General features: G+C 51.6%; 1 protein-coding gene across 6 annotated transcripts in view; it reads right to left on the minus strand.

Annotated features, from left to right (window-relative positions):
• PSD4 (pleckstrin and Sec7 domain containing 4) overlaps positions 1-13,946 on the minus strand; it is a 28,330-nt gene extending 14,384 nt beyond the window's left edge. Inside the window, exons 1-4 of one of the 6 annotated variants that reach the window (XM_035119571.2) lie at positions 13,746-13,946; positions 6,820-8,004; positions 6,251-6,323; positions 1,328-1,760 (exon numbers count right to left, since the gene is read on the minus strand). In XM_035119571.2, coding sequence (XP_034975462.2) covers positions 1,328-1,760; positions 6,251-6,323; positions 6,820-7,899 — 1,586 coding nt within the window. In that variant the 5' untranslated portion in view covers positions 7,900-8,004; positions 13,746-13,946. The other 5 variants (XM_035119573.2, XM_035119570.2, XM_035119572.2 and 2 more) reach the window with 5 other exon arrangements.
• Between the last annotated feature and the right edge of the window lie 3,268 nt (positions 13,947-17,214).

A 17,214-nucleotide genomic window follows, 5' to 3' on the forward strand; every position in this document is an offset into this window, starting at 1 on the left:
GCCGGCTCTGCGTAGCTCATCAGTTTTTCTTGCCATTGTTCTTTTGTTGGAATTTCTCTAATCTTCCAATTCTGTGCTAGCAATATTCTCGCCGCTGTCGTCACATACATAAATAATGTTCTTTTCTCTTTTCCTGAAAGACCCCCCCCCTGGTGACACCCCAGAGTTCCCCTGCAGATGGCAGCCTGCCTGGCAGTATCACACTCTCTCTGTGAGTCTTTTTTCTGCTGTGTGAGGCCAGCAGTGGGCTACCCCTCTGCCCTTCTCCCTCTAGGACAGGCATCCCCAAACTTCGGCCCTCCAGATGTTTTGGACTACAATTCCCATCATCCCTGACCACTGGTCCTGTTAGCTAGGGATCATGGGAATTGTAGGCCAAAACATCTGGAGGGCCGCAGTTTGGGGATGCCTGCTCTAGGATGTTACAGGTGGGTAGCCGTGTTAGCAGAGAAACCAATAGGAGACAGGACATTCTATACAAGATCTCAAAGCAGCTGTCTTACTACAAAAGAATTTCAGAAATAGCCTGGAAAGAGAAGTTGCTGAATTGCAACTTATCACCAAGCTTAAAACCATGGAAAGACCTGGTTTGAACAGAGACGTTGGATTCTTATCTCATTATACATGATAAAGCGATCTTCAGCCATCTCACCCCTTGCTTTTTCATGCAAGACCATTTGCAGTCATTTACAGTCGTCAACAGGTACCAGTCAGTCAATCACCCATTTCCACCACCCTTCTGAGTGATACCCCTCCCCACCCTTTCTCTACATATAAGCGTCTGGGGGCTTCTATTTCAGTGTATCTGAAGAAGTGTGCATGCACACGAAAGCTCATACCAAAATTTTAAAAAACTTAGTTGGTCTTTAAGGTGCTGCCGGAAGGATTTTTTTTTATTTTGCTCCCTCTAGGATGGACAGAGCACCCGAGGGATGCTTTTCTTTGCAATGCTTCCGTTCAGATGGGAGTCGCAACACAGTGCCCCTCCCTGCCCCACACGGCTTTGGAACCCTTCCTTTGCACAGAGAGCTGGAGGAGCCCTGAAGGAAAGAGATCCTTAGAGCCACAAGCCACAAGGGCGGACGGCCCAGCAGGAGGAGGAAAGGAGGAAGCAGCAGGCGAACAGAGGGCTGAGCTGCGGTTCCTCAAAGCAGCAAGCGCTCTGCCATGCCTCTGCAAAGGAAGACACCTCCCCACACAAGGAGGCTGCTGCTGGGTTGCGCCTGCCCAGGCCCAGCCTCTAACCACACCAGGAGGATGTATGTGGGCGTCTAGCAGATGAACGGACGTCAAAGGCCCCAGGAGACACTCAAGGGAACAAACTTACTGTACGGTCGGTGTCTCTTCTTCTTCTTCCTCCTCCACCTCGTCCTCTTCCAAGGTTTCATCTCCATCCTTGACGGGCACCATCTCGAGACCCTCTGCTGAGCTCTCCAGCTTCCCTTCCGCACCACCGAGGGAGGCCAAGTGCAAATCTGCCGCAGCAACTTCCTCCTGCAGGCAGGAAGTCCTTCTGGGCTCCTCCACCCATGCGCAAGAAGGCAATGGGTGGCCACGGGATGGGGCTTGTGGCTTGTGCTCCTCCTGCTCTGCAGCAGGAGCAGAGAGGACCCGGAAGCTGGAAGAAGCCCAGCTGATCTCTGCAGGAGACGGAGGCTCTGGGGCAGGGTGGCTCTCCAGAGGCTCTTGCAGCAAAGCAGTCACCAGGGAGGTGCTGCAGACAGAAAACAGCAGGCCTTCCTGGGCTGGCAAGTCAACACCTGGGCGGGAAGGGAGGGAGGAATGGATGAGACAACAGGTTAATTACATCGTGACAAGGCTCCGCTCTGGTCCTCCATGGAACAGGGTTGGGGTCAGGTCGGGTGGGTATTTCGTAGGGCTGGGCCATATGTATTGTCCAAAACCGGTTCAAGGTCCCTATTGTGAAATTGGTTTCAAAAATTTTAACCTGGCAATATATTGCAAATCATGATGTGTGTGTGTACGCTCTGCAAAAATCACAATGCGGGGAAAACCATGAAGCCAGCCAATGCATCTACATAGCTGCATCCTTATTTCAGACATTGTGTTATCCTATATAATAAAGTCCCTGTGTCTCTGCGTCCAGATTCCCTGTGTCCCGTTTTCCGTGCTACTGAGCATGTGCCCCAGGGACACAGGGATTGGACGCAGAGACTGCACGCACACACACACATACATGCTCTCCCCACCCCACCCCCACCCCTCTGCCCTGTACTGGCTCAATAAGCAGTTAAAACAGAGGCCACCAGGTGGAAGGCAGGAGCAGGCAGCCAGGCCCCTAAGCAGGGCAGGCCTTCTCTCCTCAACGTGCCCAAGGGCCTGAGGAGGAAGCCGGGACGACCAAAAAATCGAGGCCCTGGCTTCTCCTCACTAACAGGCCCGAAATTGAGGCCCAAACAGCGCAAGCAACCGGGAGACCCCCGCTGGGCCGGAACGGCCAGGAAAGGCGCGGGGAGGCCACCGAATGCTCAGCGCCAACCGTGGGACCCTCAGAAAGTGCCGGGGCGGGCGCAAGCCCCCCGGACAGCAAAGCTCCCTCCCGGACGCAGCAGGCGACTGAAAAACAGCCGCGGAGGCCAACAAAAGTAGCGGGAGCCACCCCCACCCCCCGAAAAACTGGGCGTACACCCCGGAGCAGCCGCCTGGGCTGTCCAGGAGCCAGAATTCGGCCACTGGGCCCTGGCAGCAGCAGCACTATTGATGGGGGGAAATTAGGAACCAAACAGCAGGCGCAAAAAGTGCGCGAAAACAGGGTGGGGAGGGATCTGCACTCCAAACACAAGCTTCGGAGGGGGTAAAGGAAGAAATACCCCTGCACCCCCCAGCCAAGCCCAGGCTGTAAAGGTAAAAAAGGGGGGGACTTTGGTTTGGGGTTTGGGAACGGGGGGGGAGGGAGAATTAGGGATAAATTGAGGATCAAAGGGAGGGGGGAGGAACAATCAATTAGGCAAGGAATAAAAGCCCCCCACGCGCCGCTGCCACCGAAAAAGGCCGAATGTTCTAGCGCCCGTTTATTAAACTTCTCCGAACCCCCGAGATGTTCTAGCGCCCGTTATTGAACGGGCTGAAATACACTAGTATCAGTATAATGTAAGGATTAGCTGGTGATATACTATACCATGAAGTTGAAAACCAGGTATCGCTGAGCCCTAGCATTGGGCCCATTTAGTGTGGGCTTCGAGGGTCCAACTATAGTGGTACTTTGGTTCTCAAACGCCTTGGTACTCAAACAACTTGGAACCCAAACACTGCAAACCCGGAAGTAAGTGTTCTGGTTTGCGAACTTTTTCCGGAAGCCGAACGTGCTCCGTTTTGAGTGCTTCCAATTTGAGTGCCACACTTTGAGTGTTACGCTAAGGTCTGTCTGTTTTTGCTATTTATTTTGTGTTTTGTGGCTCTTTTTTTGGGTGACTGTGCAGAACCCAGTTCAGCTACTGATGGATTGATTGTGTGACTGCAGTACATTGTTTATTGGTTTCATTTTATGGATCAATGGTCTCGTTAGATAGTAAAATTCATGTTAAATTGCTGTTTTAGGGGTTGTTTTTTAAAGTCTGGAATGGATTAATCCATTTTACATTACTTTCTTTGGGAAAGCGTGCCTTGGTTTTGGAACACTTTGGTTTTGGAACGGACTTCCAGAATGGATTAAGTTTGAGAACCAAGGTACCACTGCTTAATGATTCAGAGGCTAAACAGAGAGGGGGCCTGAAATTGTGATGGGAACCTGAGATGCATTGCCCCACACCACAAACAGCACTATTTCCCCCCACAGGCCTGTCAGCAAAGTTAAAACTGGAAAATTAAGAAGTCTTCACTTGAGCTAACAGGTTTAAGCTACTAATAACTTCAGTCCCAGAAAGGATGAGTCACAAGCTCAGGCCCCCGACCTGAATGCCCACACCATGGAAGCTGTGGACGCATCCTGCAGCCTCACTTACTCCGATGCCCCAACACTTTTCCAGTCTGCCCCCGTTCCTGGCTAGAGGTGAGGTGACACCAAGATCGGTCAGGTGATAATTTTTGAGGACTGCTTGTAAATGCTGGATTTTCAATTCTGAAAACTGAGCTCCTGCATGGTTTATGTTAAACCGCAGAAGGCCGTCTTGCGCACGCTGGGCCAGCAGCCTCTCAAAAGCAAGGGCAAAAGGGAAGCAATGACATCTTGAATGGCATGAGCGATGGAGCCTCAAGAAAAGCGTGGGTGCACATTTTGTTGTCGTTTAGTCGTTTAGTCGTGTCCGACTCTTCGTGACCCCATGTGGGTGCACATAGAGATCTCAATTTTGACCACACAGTAGGAAACTGTTTTAACTGCTATAACAAGCTCATGCAACAAAAAATAATATTTAGAATATACTGGACCCCATTACATTTGTTTTAAAAAGGGCTATCTAAGGTATCGAGGACCCAGGTGGCACTGTGGGCTAAACCACTGAGCCTAGGGCTTGCTGATCAGAAGGTCGGCGGTTTGAATCCCTGTGACGGGGTGAGCTCCTGTTGCTTGGTCCCAGCTCCTGCCAACCTAGCAGTTCGAAAGCACATCAAAATGCAAGTAGATAAATAGGAACCGCTATAGCGGGAAGGTAAACGGCGTTTCCATGTGCTGCTCTGGTTTGCCAGAAGCGGCTTTGTCATGATGGCCACATGACCTGGAAGCTATACGCCGGCTCCCTCGGCCAATAATGCGAGATGAGCGCGCAACCCCAGAGTCGGTCACGACTGGACCTAATGGTCAGGGGTCCCTTTACCTTTACCTTTACTAAGGTATCTAACTGTTGGAGAGGCAATAGGGATAATGCTTCTCTAAAACATATGTCCTTTCATTGTCCTATATTGAAAGATTTTTGGCAGAAGGTAACAAACGATCAACAGAACTGTACAGAACAACCTTACATTTACAGAGCAAAATATCCTCTTGAATATTTACAAAGGGACATTACGAGTAGACTCTCCGTGCCCTTACCACAGTGAAAAGACTGATCCTGATGAATTGGGAAAATAAAAATGCGGCTCCCTACTACAATTGGATTGAAGATTTATACAAACTCGCAACATATGAACAACTTGCATATAAATGCGGACTTGCCATGGACAAATTCAATGATATCTGGAATCCATTCTTACAAATACTGTAATAGGTTAAGATCTGGTGAAGTACAATAACAACCTTGTAAATTATACAGTTTGGGGGTTCCCCTCCCCCCTTATTTCCCCTTCCATACATATTCTGTTTCTCTTTTGCTCTCTTTTATGTCTCACAATGTTTAGTGCACACATAATTACGTACTTTTTGAACTTTCAATGAAGATGTTTAAAATCTAAAAAAAAGTGCATATACTGTATAATTATGTACTTTTTGAATTTCAATGAAGATGTTTAAAATCTTTTTAAAAAATGTTAAAAGGGGGTGGGGAGAGCGACCCTGCACATGAGTGCAAGGACATTTCCACAGTGAAGAAGCTAAAGAGAGCCTTATAATTTCTTGCAGCGGGAGTGAATTTGCATGCGTGCGAGTGTTCTCTTAAGCCAAAGGCTTTTGGATCACAGAGTCTCTCTTCATCCAATCACTGGGGCTGAACAAGCAGGCCAGAGGGCTCCAGTTCATTTAATTTATTTTCGTATGTTCCATATCACTTTTCACCGAAAGTACATAGCAGCATCCTCTTCATGGAGCTATGCCATGCAGGGCCACCCAAGATGGACAGGTCATAGTGGAGAGTTTTGACTAAACGTGATCCACCTGGAGAAGGAACTGGCAAGCCACTCCAGTATCCCTGCCAGGAAAACTCCATGGACAAAGACAACATGAGTTTGACCAAACTGCGGGAGGCAGTGGAAGACAGGAGTGCCTGGCGTGCTCTGGTCCATGGGGTCACGAAGAGTCGGACACGACTAAACGACTAAACAACAACAACATAGCAGCATGACCTGCCTTTAAAATCTTCACGATCAATTTAAACCAACAAAACACAAAAGTAAAGAACAAGCAGCCCGAGATGACCTGATCTCAAAGGTTATTGGGCAGATAAAGGGCAGCTGAGAAGTGAACCAGGAGGCCTCTTAGGTGGGGATGGGGGTGGGTGGGGTGGCAGTCATAAAAGAAGAGTCCAGCTTTCTGGGAATACTTTGGCGCTCTGGGCAAACTGGAGGAGATTGGCAGGGGAGACAGTGAGTGTAGTAACCTGATGCTCTTAAAAGATGGTCTGCAGCCCACAGCAAGACTCACCTGGGGGAGTCATCCGGTCCAAATCACTGCTGGAGGGGGTGTGGTCCGACTGGTCTGGGAAGAAGCCTTGGACCTAGAAGACAAAACCAGAGGTCAGAGAAAGACAGGCCTTGGAGAGCAGCTCTGGCCCCCTCACCCCACCATGGTCTTGCCTATGGAGTCTCCTGCCAGCCCAGGCAATGGGCAATGTTTCCTAAGTACCTACGGGGGGAGAGAATGGCAGCCTGTGAGCGGCTGGACCAGGCAGGGAGGGGAGCAAATGATGGTGGGGGCTTCCAAGGAGGCCTTGCACCCCATCCTGAAGCACGTCTGCTTGTAGGGAAGGCCACCACGCTGGAGGGAGGGTGGGCAGGCCAGGCTGTGATAGACAAACAGCATCAGTACCAATTGTTAAGCACCCTTCCTGCAGCTGGCAGGTCTCCTTTGTTCCCAGGGCAGGCTGCGCAGAGATCCAACATTATCTGGCTGACCCTTCGAAGGCCAGGCTGAGCTCTGGGCTACGGCTGCCTTTCCCTGCAGCCTGGCCCAGGGAAGCAGCAGTAACACCGGGCTGGATGTTCAGGACTCACCTCCTTTGATGCGTCCGACAAGGGAGCAAGGCAATGAGGCAGCTCCCTGTCCTCCTCTTCCACAGCGCAGGCACTTTCCAGCTCCCCTTCTGTGATCACCAGGGGAGACAAGGAGCGGTAATGAGGCACGTAGCTTGGGTAAGGGGCTGGGGACGGGTCACCGCCAGGATCTGGCTCAGGCGCAGGCTTGGAGTCCGTGGCCGCAAGGCTCATTGCCACACCTGTCTGGCATGGCAGGCCGTGGGCACAATCCCTAGAGGTCAGACCACAGGTGGGGATTCCTTCCCCATCTTCCTTGAAGGGCTTTTCTTCCATATGGCCCAAGAGAGCTGGTCCTTCGGAGCTGGTGGTGCTTGGACTTGCGCAAAAGAGCGGGTTGTCGTAAAACAAACATTCTACCTCCTCCTCCTCCTCTTCCAGCGAGCCTTCATCCTCCTCCTCCTCCTCCTGCCTCTCCGAGTCCTCCTCCGGCTCCTCCCCACTATCGCTCTCCAGGAGCAAAGGCCCATGGGAAGTGGCTGAGTCCTGCAAGGGGGGCGTCCCCAGCACCTGCTCAGGGCTAAGGGAGGAACTCCTAAGTGGCTCCTTCTGCCGGTCAATCTCCCCTTGCAGGTCCAGGACGCAGCGCTCGGCTTGAAGAATGCTGGCCCAGAAGAGAGCATTTGTGGCATCATTGCTGCCGTCGTCCAGGCTCTTCGGATTTTCCGGTGGCTGCTGAGATGCTTCCCTCCTAGGCTGCACAATCTCCAGGCCCTCTGAAGCAGGGCAAGTTCCAGGGTGGAATTCCTCAGCACGGCTCTGAGCCAGCAGTGGGGAAGGCTTTTCGGAGGACGTTTCACCTCTGCTCCAGCCCACGCCCTCCAAGCTACCCATGAGGAGGTCTATGTCTTCCAGGCCCAAGAATGGAAGGGGAGTCATGGTTTCAGTCTGGGGGGTTTCTGAAGGTGCCAGCAGGCCACCCGCCCCTCCTAAGCTGTCTCCAGTTTCACAGGTCACGTCTCTTATTCCTAAATCAGTCAGAAAGTCTATTAGGTCCGAAGGACTGGAGGATGCAGGAGGCTCCATTCTGGCGTTCACCATGAAAATGTCCAAAAAGGTCCAGTTAGGCTAAGCCCTCATCTTGTTTGTAAAGGGTTGAGCAACGCGGGCCTCCTGCGGGCAGGATCCATGCCTCTCCTGCTGACGCTGGAAAAGAGAAAGCAAACATTGACGTATCACGAAACAGAAGTCCGGGGGGGGGGGGAGCTGCTGCAAACAGAACCAGGCCGAAAGGTCACCTGGAAAGGGCCCTGCAGGTGTCACCAGGTTCAAATTGGGAGTGCTTAAATTGTCCATCATTTCAAAGAACCTTTTCATGAGGGTGAAAGAGGAGAGCGCAAAATATGGTCTGAAGCTCAACATCAAAAAAGCCAAGATCATGGCCACTGGTCCCATCACCTCCTGGCGAATAGAAGGGGAATAAATGTAGGCAGTGAGAGATTTTACTTTCTTGGGCTCCTTGATCACTGCAGATGGTGACAGCAGTCACGAAATTAAAAGATGCCTGCTTCTCGGGAGAAAAGCAATGACAAACCTAGACAGCATCTTAAAAAGCAGAGACATCACCTTGCCTACAAAGGTCCGTATAGTTAAAGCTATGGTTTTCTCAGTAGTGATGTATGGAAGTGAGAGTTGGACCATAAAGAAGGCTGATCGCCGAAGAATTGATGCTTTTGAATTATGGTGCTGGAGGAGACTCTTGGGAGTCCCGTGGACTGCAAGAAGATCAAACCTATCCATTCTGAAGGAAATCAGCCCTGAGTGCTCACTGGAAGGACAGATCCTGAAGCTGAGGCTCCAAGACTTTGGCCACCTCATGAGAAGAGAAGACTCCCTGGAAAAGACCCTGATGTTGGGAAAGATTGAGGGCACTAGGAGAAGGGGACGACAGTGGACGAGACAGTTGGACAGTGTTCTCGAAGCTACGAACATGAGTTTGACCAAACTGTGGGAGGCAGTGGAAGACAGGAGGGCCTGGCGTGCTCTGGTCCATGGGGTCACAAAGAGTCGGACACGACTAAATGACTAAACAACAACAAGGAAGCATCATTTCAGCTGGTGGAAGCCAATCCAAGGGGCCCAAATCTCTCCCCACCAATCCATTGGCATGAAAACAGAAGATGTTGGAGGTGAAGTGCAACCCCACCACCACAACAGCCCTAATAATCTTGGGCTGGAGAAGGAGAAACTGGTTGGTGGCAGTGGGGTGGGAGACAGAGACTCACCAGCTCTGGGGCTCCAACCGAGGCAGATCAGAGAGGAGGCAGCGGTAGGTGCTGGCTGACCAAAGGAGCAGCCTAGCCCAAAGGAATGCCTTTGCTGCCGAAAACACACTCTGAAAAGAAACTAGGTTTCTCTTCAGTATTTTAAGAATTTATATACCGTATCCCTGCCCAAAATTAGGTTGCTAATGGGGACTAGCTATACGGATCACATCCCAGCAGTTCTTAAAGCACGGCACCGAGTTCAGATCCATTTCTGGGCACAATTCAAAGAGCTGACGGATACCTTAGGGCAGTGGTTCCCAACAGGTGGTCCGGGGACCCCCAGGGGTCCGCGAGCTATGCCAGAGGGGTCCGCAAGATGCTATTAGAATAAAAAATATATTAAATTTATTTTGTATGATAACAGATTTTTTGTTTTAGCCGCTTCCTGCATGAGCAGAGTCTAGCGCAAAACTAGAATTAGATAGAGGCAGTAGTTCTGCTGTATGCCGTTAGGTGGCGCTTTACAAACACTACTGTTTTGCAAAGAGGCAGCGCGCGCATTCTAAACGCTCACCTCCCCAAGATGCTTTGCGCGTGTCGGCTTCATTTGTGCGCTACTGCGCAGGTACCCTGTCTTCTCCATTCCTCTCCCTCCTCCCTGGCGCGCGCTGCCTCTTTGCAAAACAGTAGTGTTTGTAAACAAAGCGTTGTTTTTCGCGGAAGCTACAGTTTGCGTAGTTAAAAATGGACCGTTGGTTAAAAAGTGGTTCGTTAAAACGACAAAGGCCTACAGATGAAGAGGAAGATAATGCATTTGATGTTCAAGCAAGTAAGTCAATTAATGGGGGTCCTTGTCACAATAGCGGCTCGATGAGGGGTCCTCGAGAAAATTTTGTTGGGAACCCCTGCCTTAGGGGGTCACTCTGGTCCCTGGAGGGTCACCTTTCATCCCAGCAGCCAGCCTCAAGGCCAAGCCTCCCTGGTGCAAAGCCTTAAGTGAGTGGGGAACAGGGAGGGGGCCTTTTGAGTCATGGGAGGGGGCTCACTAGGGAAGACCCTCCTCAGGAAGGCTTGCCAGGCATCAGCTATGACATTTCAGTGCCAGGCAAGCACCTGTTTGTTTGCCCTGAAATTCCAGCAGGCAATGATAGTCAGCCTTGACTATTATGTAACCCATTCTTCTGAACTTTATGAGTTTGCTTTCATTGCTTTAATTCTGTCCTTTATGGTTTTTCGGGTGTTTTGCACACAGGAGCTGCCTTTGTTGTTCTATTGCCTTCTGACTTACAAAAGAGCAGTACTGGCGATTTCCAAATAAGCAACCCCCGCTTCCCCCAAGCTGGTGCCCTCCCCGGCCAGAAGAGCATCGCCCGCCGCCCCATGGTGCTCTTCTGGCCGTCCCCGGTAGGGCTTGTGCTCCAAAACACCTGGCAAGGCCCAGCTGGGTGAAGGCTGCAGGCCGACCCTGCACGGTCAGCCTCCTTGTTCTTTAAGAAGGGCGGCGTCTCCTCCGATTGCGGAAGGGAGCACGTGGGAAAGGGGCTGGGGGCGCCGGGGAGGCAGGCAGGCAGGCATTTGCACGCAGGCGGGTAATCTCCACAACTCGACCCGCGGCGCAGGTGGCCTTCCCACTAGGAAAGACCAGGCAGGTAGGCTGGCGCTTGGAAACCGGCTGCCCGAGGGGGGGGGGGACCCCGTTTCCAGGCTTCTCGGTTCCGGAAGCGGCTTTTGGAAAAGAAACTTGGCTCAGAGTTCTCATCTCGGGCCTCCCAGGGCAGGAATAGTCTACCTGCGAGCAGCCTCCGTCCTCCAGCTGCCTCCAACCGGGCCGCACTCGGGAGCTCCTTGGGGGCGCCGCGGAGGCGGCAGCTGCTCCCCGGGCAAAGTCCCCCTCCGTCGGGGCCGCCAGCCCGCGGCGTCTCCTTCCCCCGGCCAAGGCCTCTCCCAGCCCCGCGAAGGGAGCCCGCCCGGCCCGCTTCCCTTCCGGGGCCGTCCGATCCGAGCGGCCCCTTCCCACCGGCCGGAGCCCCGCGCACGGCCGCACTTACCCGACCGCGCGCCCGGCTCCGCTCCGCCTTTCCTGCTCGTCGGGCGGGACTGGCGACGGGAGCCCTCCCCGCCGGGCCAGAGCCAGAGCCGCAGCCGCATTGCCCGGTCGCCTGGCCTTCCTGTCTCCGAGAGGCGGCGTCGGCCTGTGCCGGCCGAGCTCGGCTGGGGCCCGGTTGCTCTCGCCCCGCGGAGGCTTCGCGCCCCCGACCCGAGGACACCTTTGCGCAGGATGGCGCGCCGCGGGCCGAGGTTGGGGACGGGCCCTTTGCACGAAGGAGCAAGCCCGGAGCAGGTGGCCTCTTGCGCCCGAACCGCCTCCGCAGGGCGGCTTTTGGCACGGCAGCAGCCCCCTCCCCATCAGCAGGGCTCAAGGCAGCCTAGGAAGCCTCTCTCTGCCCTTTCCCGAGAGTGCATGCAACCGTTTTGCCTGGTCCACTGGGGGACCCCATCCCCCAACTGCCCCCAGACTGGCCTTTCCCCCCTTGAGCGAAGTGGGGCAGGTTCTGGGCAACTGTTTCAGCAAGGATCCCGGAAAACAGCACAGGGTTTGGGGTGGGATGGCCCCCCCTTGCCAAGCCGAGGGGGGCGCTTAATAATAATAATAATACGGTAATACATATTTTTCTCAATAATGTGAAGTTTCAGTTAGCTTATTGAGAAGATCCAATAAAAAAGCAACTGTACCAAAATGAATTATTGTGAAAACAAGAAATATTAGAGAGGTTTTGCCAAATTTTGTTCTCATTCATATGTTTTCCAGGTGGGCCTGTGGAAAGGGGCAGGGTGGGGATCACTCACCTCCGTGTTCATTGCCCGCTGGCACAGAACTAGATCCAGCTGAATCCTTTAGGCTCCCTCCACTATGGGGTGCCCCAGAAGCACTTTGCACCCACTCTGTCACTACACAACACCAGGCCAGCCCTGGGCACCGGGAGGGATGTAGAACTGACCCTGCAACATCCCCTGGGAGGGGCAGATCAACCTGTCCTTTGGATCCCAAGGGCAGTGGCCCCAGCTCCTTGCCGTGGGGCTCAGCCCCGGACCTGCACAGGGGCGGCTTCAGCCATCAGAGCTACTTTCCCATCCCGCACCTCCCAGCCCTAGGTAACGGATGGGGAAGTTTCAACACAGACTTACCCAACAGCTGCCTGTTGCCCAGGGCTTGTGTCCATTTCCTGAGCAAGAAAGATGGGGCAAACTTGCTGCTTCCTGTTTGCCTGCAAGTCTACACTCACCGTCAGCACCCGTCTCAGGAAGTAACTGTCAGACTGCTCTTTGGGGGGCTCCTTGCAGGGACACAACAAAAAAATTGTTGGCCCAAAGGATGTGCCTTTTCATCCTCTGCCAAGGTCACCCAGCGAGAAGAGGGTGCCCAGAGGGGAAGGCAAGCAACTGATTCATTGGTTGCCCTCCCCTCCCTGCAATTGCACTGGGGAAAAACCGCCTCCAGGGTGCTCACAGACCTCCCTGCAGTGGAAAACAGCAGACTGAGTCACCCCAGAGAAACCACATGGGTACCATGCAGTGGCCAGCCACCCTCCCACCAAAGCCCCTGCTGCAGGTGGCCCAGGCTCACCCCCCCCAAGCGGTGCTGTGAGCCATCTGGGACTGTGGAAGTGAGGGGGTGGGCAGCAGAAACAAGCTCTGGCTTTACGTTTTTGTTTGAAGTGGCCGTGGAACAACGAAAGGAACATAGGAAGCTGGCTTTGTACTGAACCAAACCACTGGTCCATCCAGCTCAGTGTTGCCTGCACTAATTGGCAGCTGCTCTCCAGGGTTTCAGATGGAGGGTCTTCCCTAGCCCTCCCTGGAGATGCCACTGGAGAATGAACCTGAAACCTTTTTGCCTGCAAGGCAGACGCTCTGCCAGTGATCTACAGTGGTACCTCTACTTACGAATTTAATGCGTTCCAAACGCACATTTGTAAGTAGAAAAAATTTGTGAGTCGAATCCCATAGGAATGCATTGGGAGAAAAAATTCGTAAGTCGAAGCAACCCTATCTAAAAATCCGTAAGTAGAAAAAATCCTATCTAAACCGCATCCAAGATGGCGGATGGAGCTCCATTCGTAAGTAGAAACATTCGTAAGTAGAAACATTCGTAAGTAGAGGTACGACTGTATATGGCCATTCCCCTATTAAAACGGTCAGCATCCGAATTACCTTTGCAGAAAGGGAGGGTCCTGCTGGGGCTGGCACTGGGCCTCCCGAGGCCCTCCCGCAACCTGCTTAGCACTAAGTCAAACCGCATCACACTCTCGGGGACAAAGTGCACGGGGCACTGATCACGTGACGGGCCGTGTGGCGGGTTTGTTTTTCTTCCCTGGCTAGCAGCCTTGGGACCCAGATTGGGTTGCATTGCGAGGGGGAAAGGAGGCTTTGAACTCGCACGCAAACCGCATGGTTCTGATCGGGATCAGAGTCCTTGCAGCTGTTGTGCATCCCATCGATGCCAGTGCAGGCCTGACAGAGAAAGGCTGGAGTGGTTGTGCCTTTTGCACAACTCATTTTGGGGAGTATCCAAGTTTGACAATCCCAGCAAGGCTAGGAGAGTTGGAGTAGGGGTGCCCTGGCTCCAGCCCCGCCCCCCCCGAAACTGAGCTGGTTCCCTGCCAACTCCCCTTTACTCACCTCAAGTTTTGCCAGCCGAGTTCCTCCTTCCAGGTCTCAGATGGTTCAGATAGGCCTGGGGCAAAATTCACGGCAGGAGGCCCCCTTGAATGTTTCTGGTCCGGATGGTTTGTCTTTTCACAAGGCTCTCCTGTCCCTTTGATCCTGTTTCGCCTCTTGTGAATGAGCTTCGTAGTTTCTTCTCTCTCGCAGAGAGCCTGCATGCCTACAGAAGAACAGGACAGGGGAGGATGTTGGCGATTTCTCATCCATGGCAGGATCCTGGCATCGCTCTCGCCACAAGCCTGCAGCTGCTGCGGTCTCCAGAGGAAGCTGCAGCTGGGAAGGAGCAACAGAAGCCTCACAGTCCAGTGTGACCTCGCTTCCCACCTTTGAGAAAGAGAAGCTGCGCTGCTGCTGCTGCTGCTGCTACTGCTGCTGCCAGGGGGCCTTTGCCAGGTGGTGAGTGGCACGGCTGAGCTGAGCCGGGGGACTCCTGGGCCCCCACAAGCTCTCCCTGGTTGCCAGTGCTGTGGGCAAAGATTAATAATGAACAAAGCGTCTTTCTCACTGTCAGTGGAGCCAGCAGTGGAGGAAGAGGGATGGAGGCCAGAGCCCCTCCCTCTTAAGCAGGCTCAAGATCCCCCCACCCCCAAATGAGCAAGGCAAGAATGAGGTCGGAGCTTGGGAGGAGGAAAAGCATGGGGTACCAGGGCAATAAGAAGGAGGAATGCGATTTCATCTTGCTGGCTTTTAACACTGAGCTTTTTGCGATAATGCTTTTTAATTTTATTAATCTCTTTCTACCGTGGATAATTTCTGTATTATACTACACTGCTGTTTTAATTCTTGATGTGCACTTCCCTGGGATTTTTTTAAGGAAAAATGATAGATACAGGTTTTGATATGATAGATACAGATTTTTTCCTTTAAAAAAATCCCAGGGTAGTGCACATAAAGAATTAAAACAGCAGTGTAGTAAAATATATAATTTTAATTAAATTTTCTGTTTTTCAATTTAGAATATTTATTTAAGCAACCTTAAAATATCAATGACTTGCCTTCTTCTCTTTCCATGGTTCATTTTGCATAACATAAATCCCTGCATATTTTACAGGGGCCAGCAAACTTTTTCAGCAGGGGGCCGGTCCACTGTCCCTCAGACCTTGTGGGGGGCTGGACTATACTTTTTTTTGGGGGGGGGATGAACGAATTCCTATGCCCCACAAATAACCCAGATATGCATTTTACATAAAAGGACACATAAAAGGACACATGTAAAAACACACTGATTCCTGGACTGTCCGCGGGCCAGATTTAGAAGGCGATTGGGCCAGATCCGCACCCGGGTCTTAGTTTGCCTACCCATGAACTAAACCATTCAGTACTTCATTATTACATCCATCAAAACTTATTTACACTGTTGAATTAATCTCAATGCTGCCAACGTTTTCAAGTGTACATGATTTCCCCCATATATTCAATAAACATTTTCCAGTCTTTCTTTAAACGTATGTTGTTCTCGTTCTCTTATGCTATATGTTGATAGGTACATGTTTTAAGCAGATCAGGGAATCTTCCAAGGGCTCCATGGCAGAGTGCCTGGTCTGCATGTTCCGCCCCCAGCTGGGGCTGGGACAGACCCTGGAGAGGGGCTTCCAGTACTGAACTTGATGGGCCGGTGGTCCGACTCGATGTGAGTCAGTTTCCTATGTTCCTGTCTTAAGAGTGCAAGTATATACTCCAAAGCCACCAGCATTGGGAAGTGTCGGGACGCCCTCTGGCCTGTGGGTGTCATTGCCAGCACATCCCCCGATTGGTGGGCTGTGGGGGGGTCTTTCCAGGGATGATGTGGGTTTGTGTGCTGCTGTTGCTTATTATTTTTATCTTCCATTCCTGGGCTGCGTAAGCATAGAACTTGGTAGCTGTCCCCCTGAAATCTGGGACTGTCCCTGGGAAATAGGGAGGGTCTGCAAGGGGTCGTTTTTGATGGCAGCAATTAGAAATACCCCCCAAAAAAGCTGTAAAACAGAATGGAAGTATGTTGAGGACTTCTTGAAGAGAGAAGGGATAAATGTAGATTTGGTGATTTGTTTAGATTGAAAGATATAAAGGGAAAGTTGGAGAATATGTGTAAATAGCAGTTTAGATAAAGCGAGATAAAAGAAATCAATTAAAGGAAAGCGGTATTCAAACAACAGGAAGCATTTCCCCCCCTTTTTCCCTTTTTCATCCTTTTTTTCTCCCCCCCCTTTTTCTTTTCTTTTTTCTTTTTTCTTTCTTCCCTTTGCCTTTCCTTTCTTTTTATATACATATATTGATATATTATTTAATATATATGGATATAAAATTTGAAATATTGTCTAGAATATTATTTGGAATATTATTTGATATATTTGATATAACTTTTTTTATAACATTTTTCCTTGTTCCTTTTTTGTTGTCTGCTAATTTTGATAATTCCTTTTGGTTATACTTTCTTGAATGCCCTTTTTTGTATTTTTTTTGGTTCCTATGTAATTTTTTAAAGAATCGAAATAAAGATTTTTTTATTTTTATTTTTAAAGGGAGGGTCTGCAAGGGGAGACCCCAGCCCTAGACGGGGGGCTTTGACTTCTAGGCAGCAGCCGACAGTGGCCCTTCTGCTTAGCCCATGTGATGTCATACAAGGCCTCTGCTCCTTCTCACAGAGGAAATGAATCAAAGTGTGGAAAGTTATTGAAAGAGAAGGCTTACAACTAACAGTGAGGGGCAAGGGGATGTTTTCAAAGGGAGGGGTTTCCCGGGGTTCAGTCTCAAGTGTTGCCGCCCCATCAGGGCAAGGGAGGCTGGCCAGGCTCATTTGAACCTTTCACTCAGGTAAATAGGAAGAGGACCCAGACTCCCTTCCCTTAAGGAGGGTTTTGCTCAGGATTTAGGTAACAGGGGGGACCCCCACTCCCCCTTCCTTTGAATCAGGAAACCCCCTCCCCCTTTCTTTACCAAGGACCCAAGCAAGAACCACCCCCCACCACCCCACTTCTCCTTACCCATTATTTCATGGCGAGACACGGCAGAGTCCCGGTGCCAACACCCAGGGGGAGTTCGGAGTCCCAACAGGGTCAGAGGTGTGCTGTGAGGAAGCAACACGCCCCCCCACCCCCTCCCCGGACTGCTGAAGATGGAGCGAGAAGGAATGCAGAAAGCTGTCGCAGAAGGAAGGAGGAGCATGTTGGGCGGCAGGACAGGTTTGACGGCAGTGGATTCCCCAGGCGCAAGAGGAAGCTTCGCTCTTGGCCAGGGCTCAGGAGCCAAAGGCTGGGATGGAAGGAACAGGTTGCAGCAGAAAGGCTGCCGGGATCCAGAATGGAAAATAGGGTTGCTGTGCTTTCTGGATGAGGGAGGGTCCTAGGAAGCTGAGGAGCTGGTAGGACCGAAGTGAAACTGCAGCTCCCTTTACAGGTAGGTAGCCGTGTTGGTCTGAGTCGAAGCAAAATTAAAAAATTCCTTC

The sequence above is a fragment of the Zootoca vivipara genome, chromosome 6 (genome assembly GCF_963506605.1).
Source record: "Zootoca vivipara chromosome 6, rZooViv1.1, whole genome shotgun sequence".
Classification (NCBI taxonomy): Eukaryota; Metazoa; Chordata; class Lepidosauria; order Squamata; family Lacertidae; genus Zootoca; species Zootoca vivipara.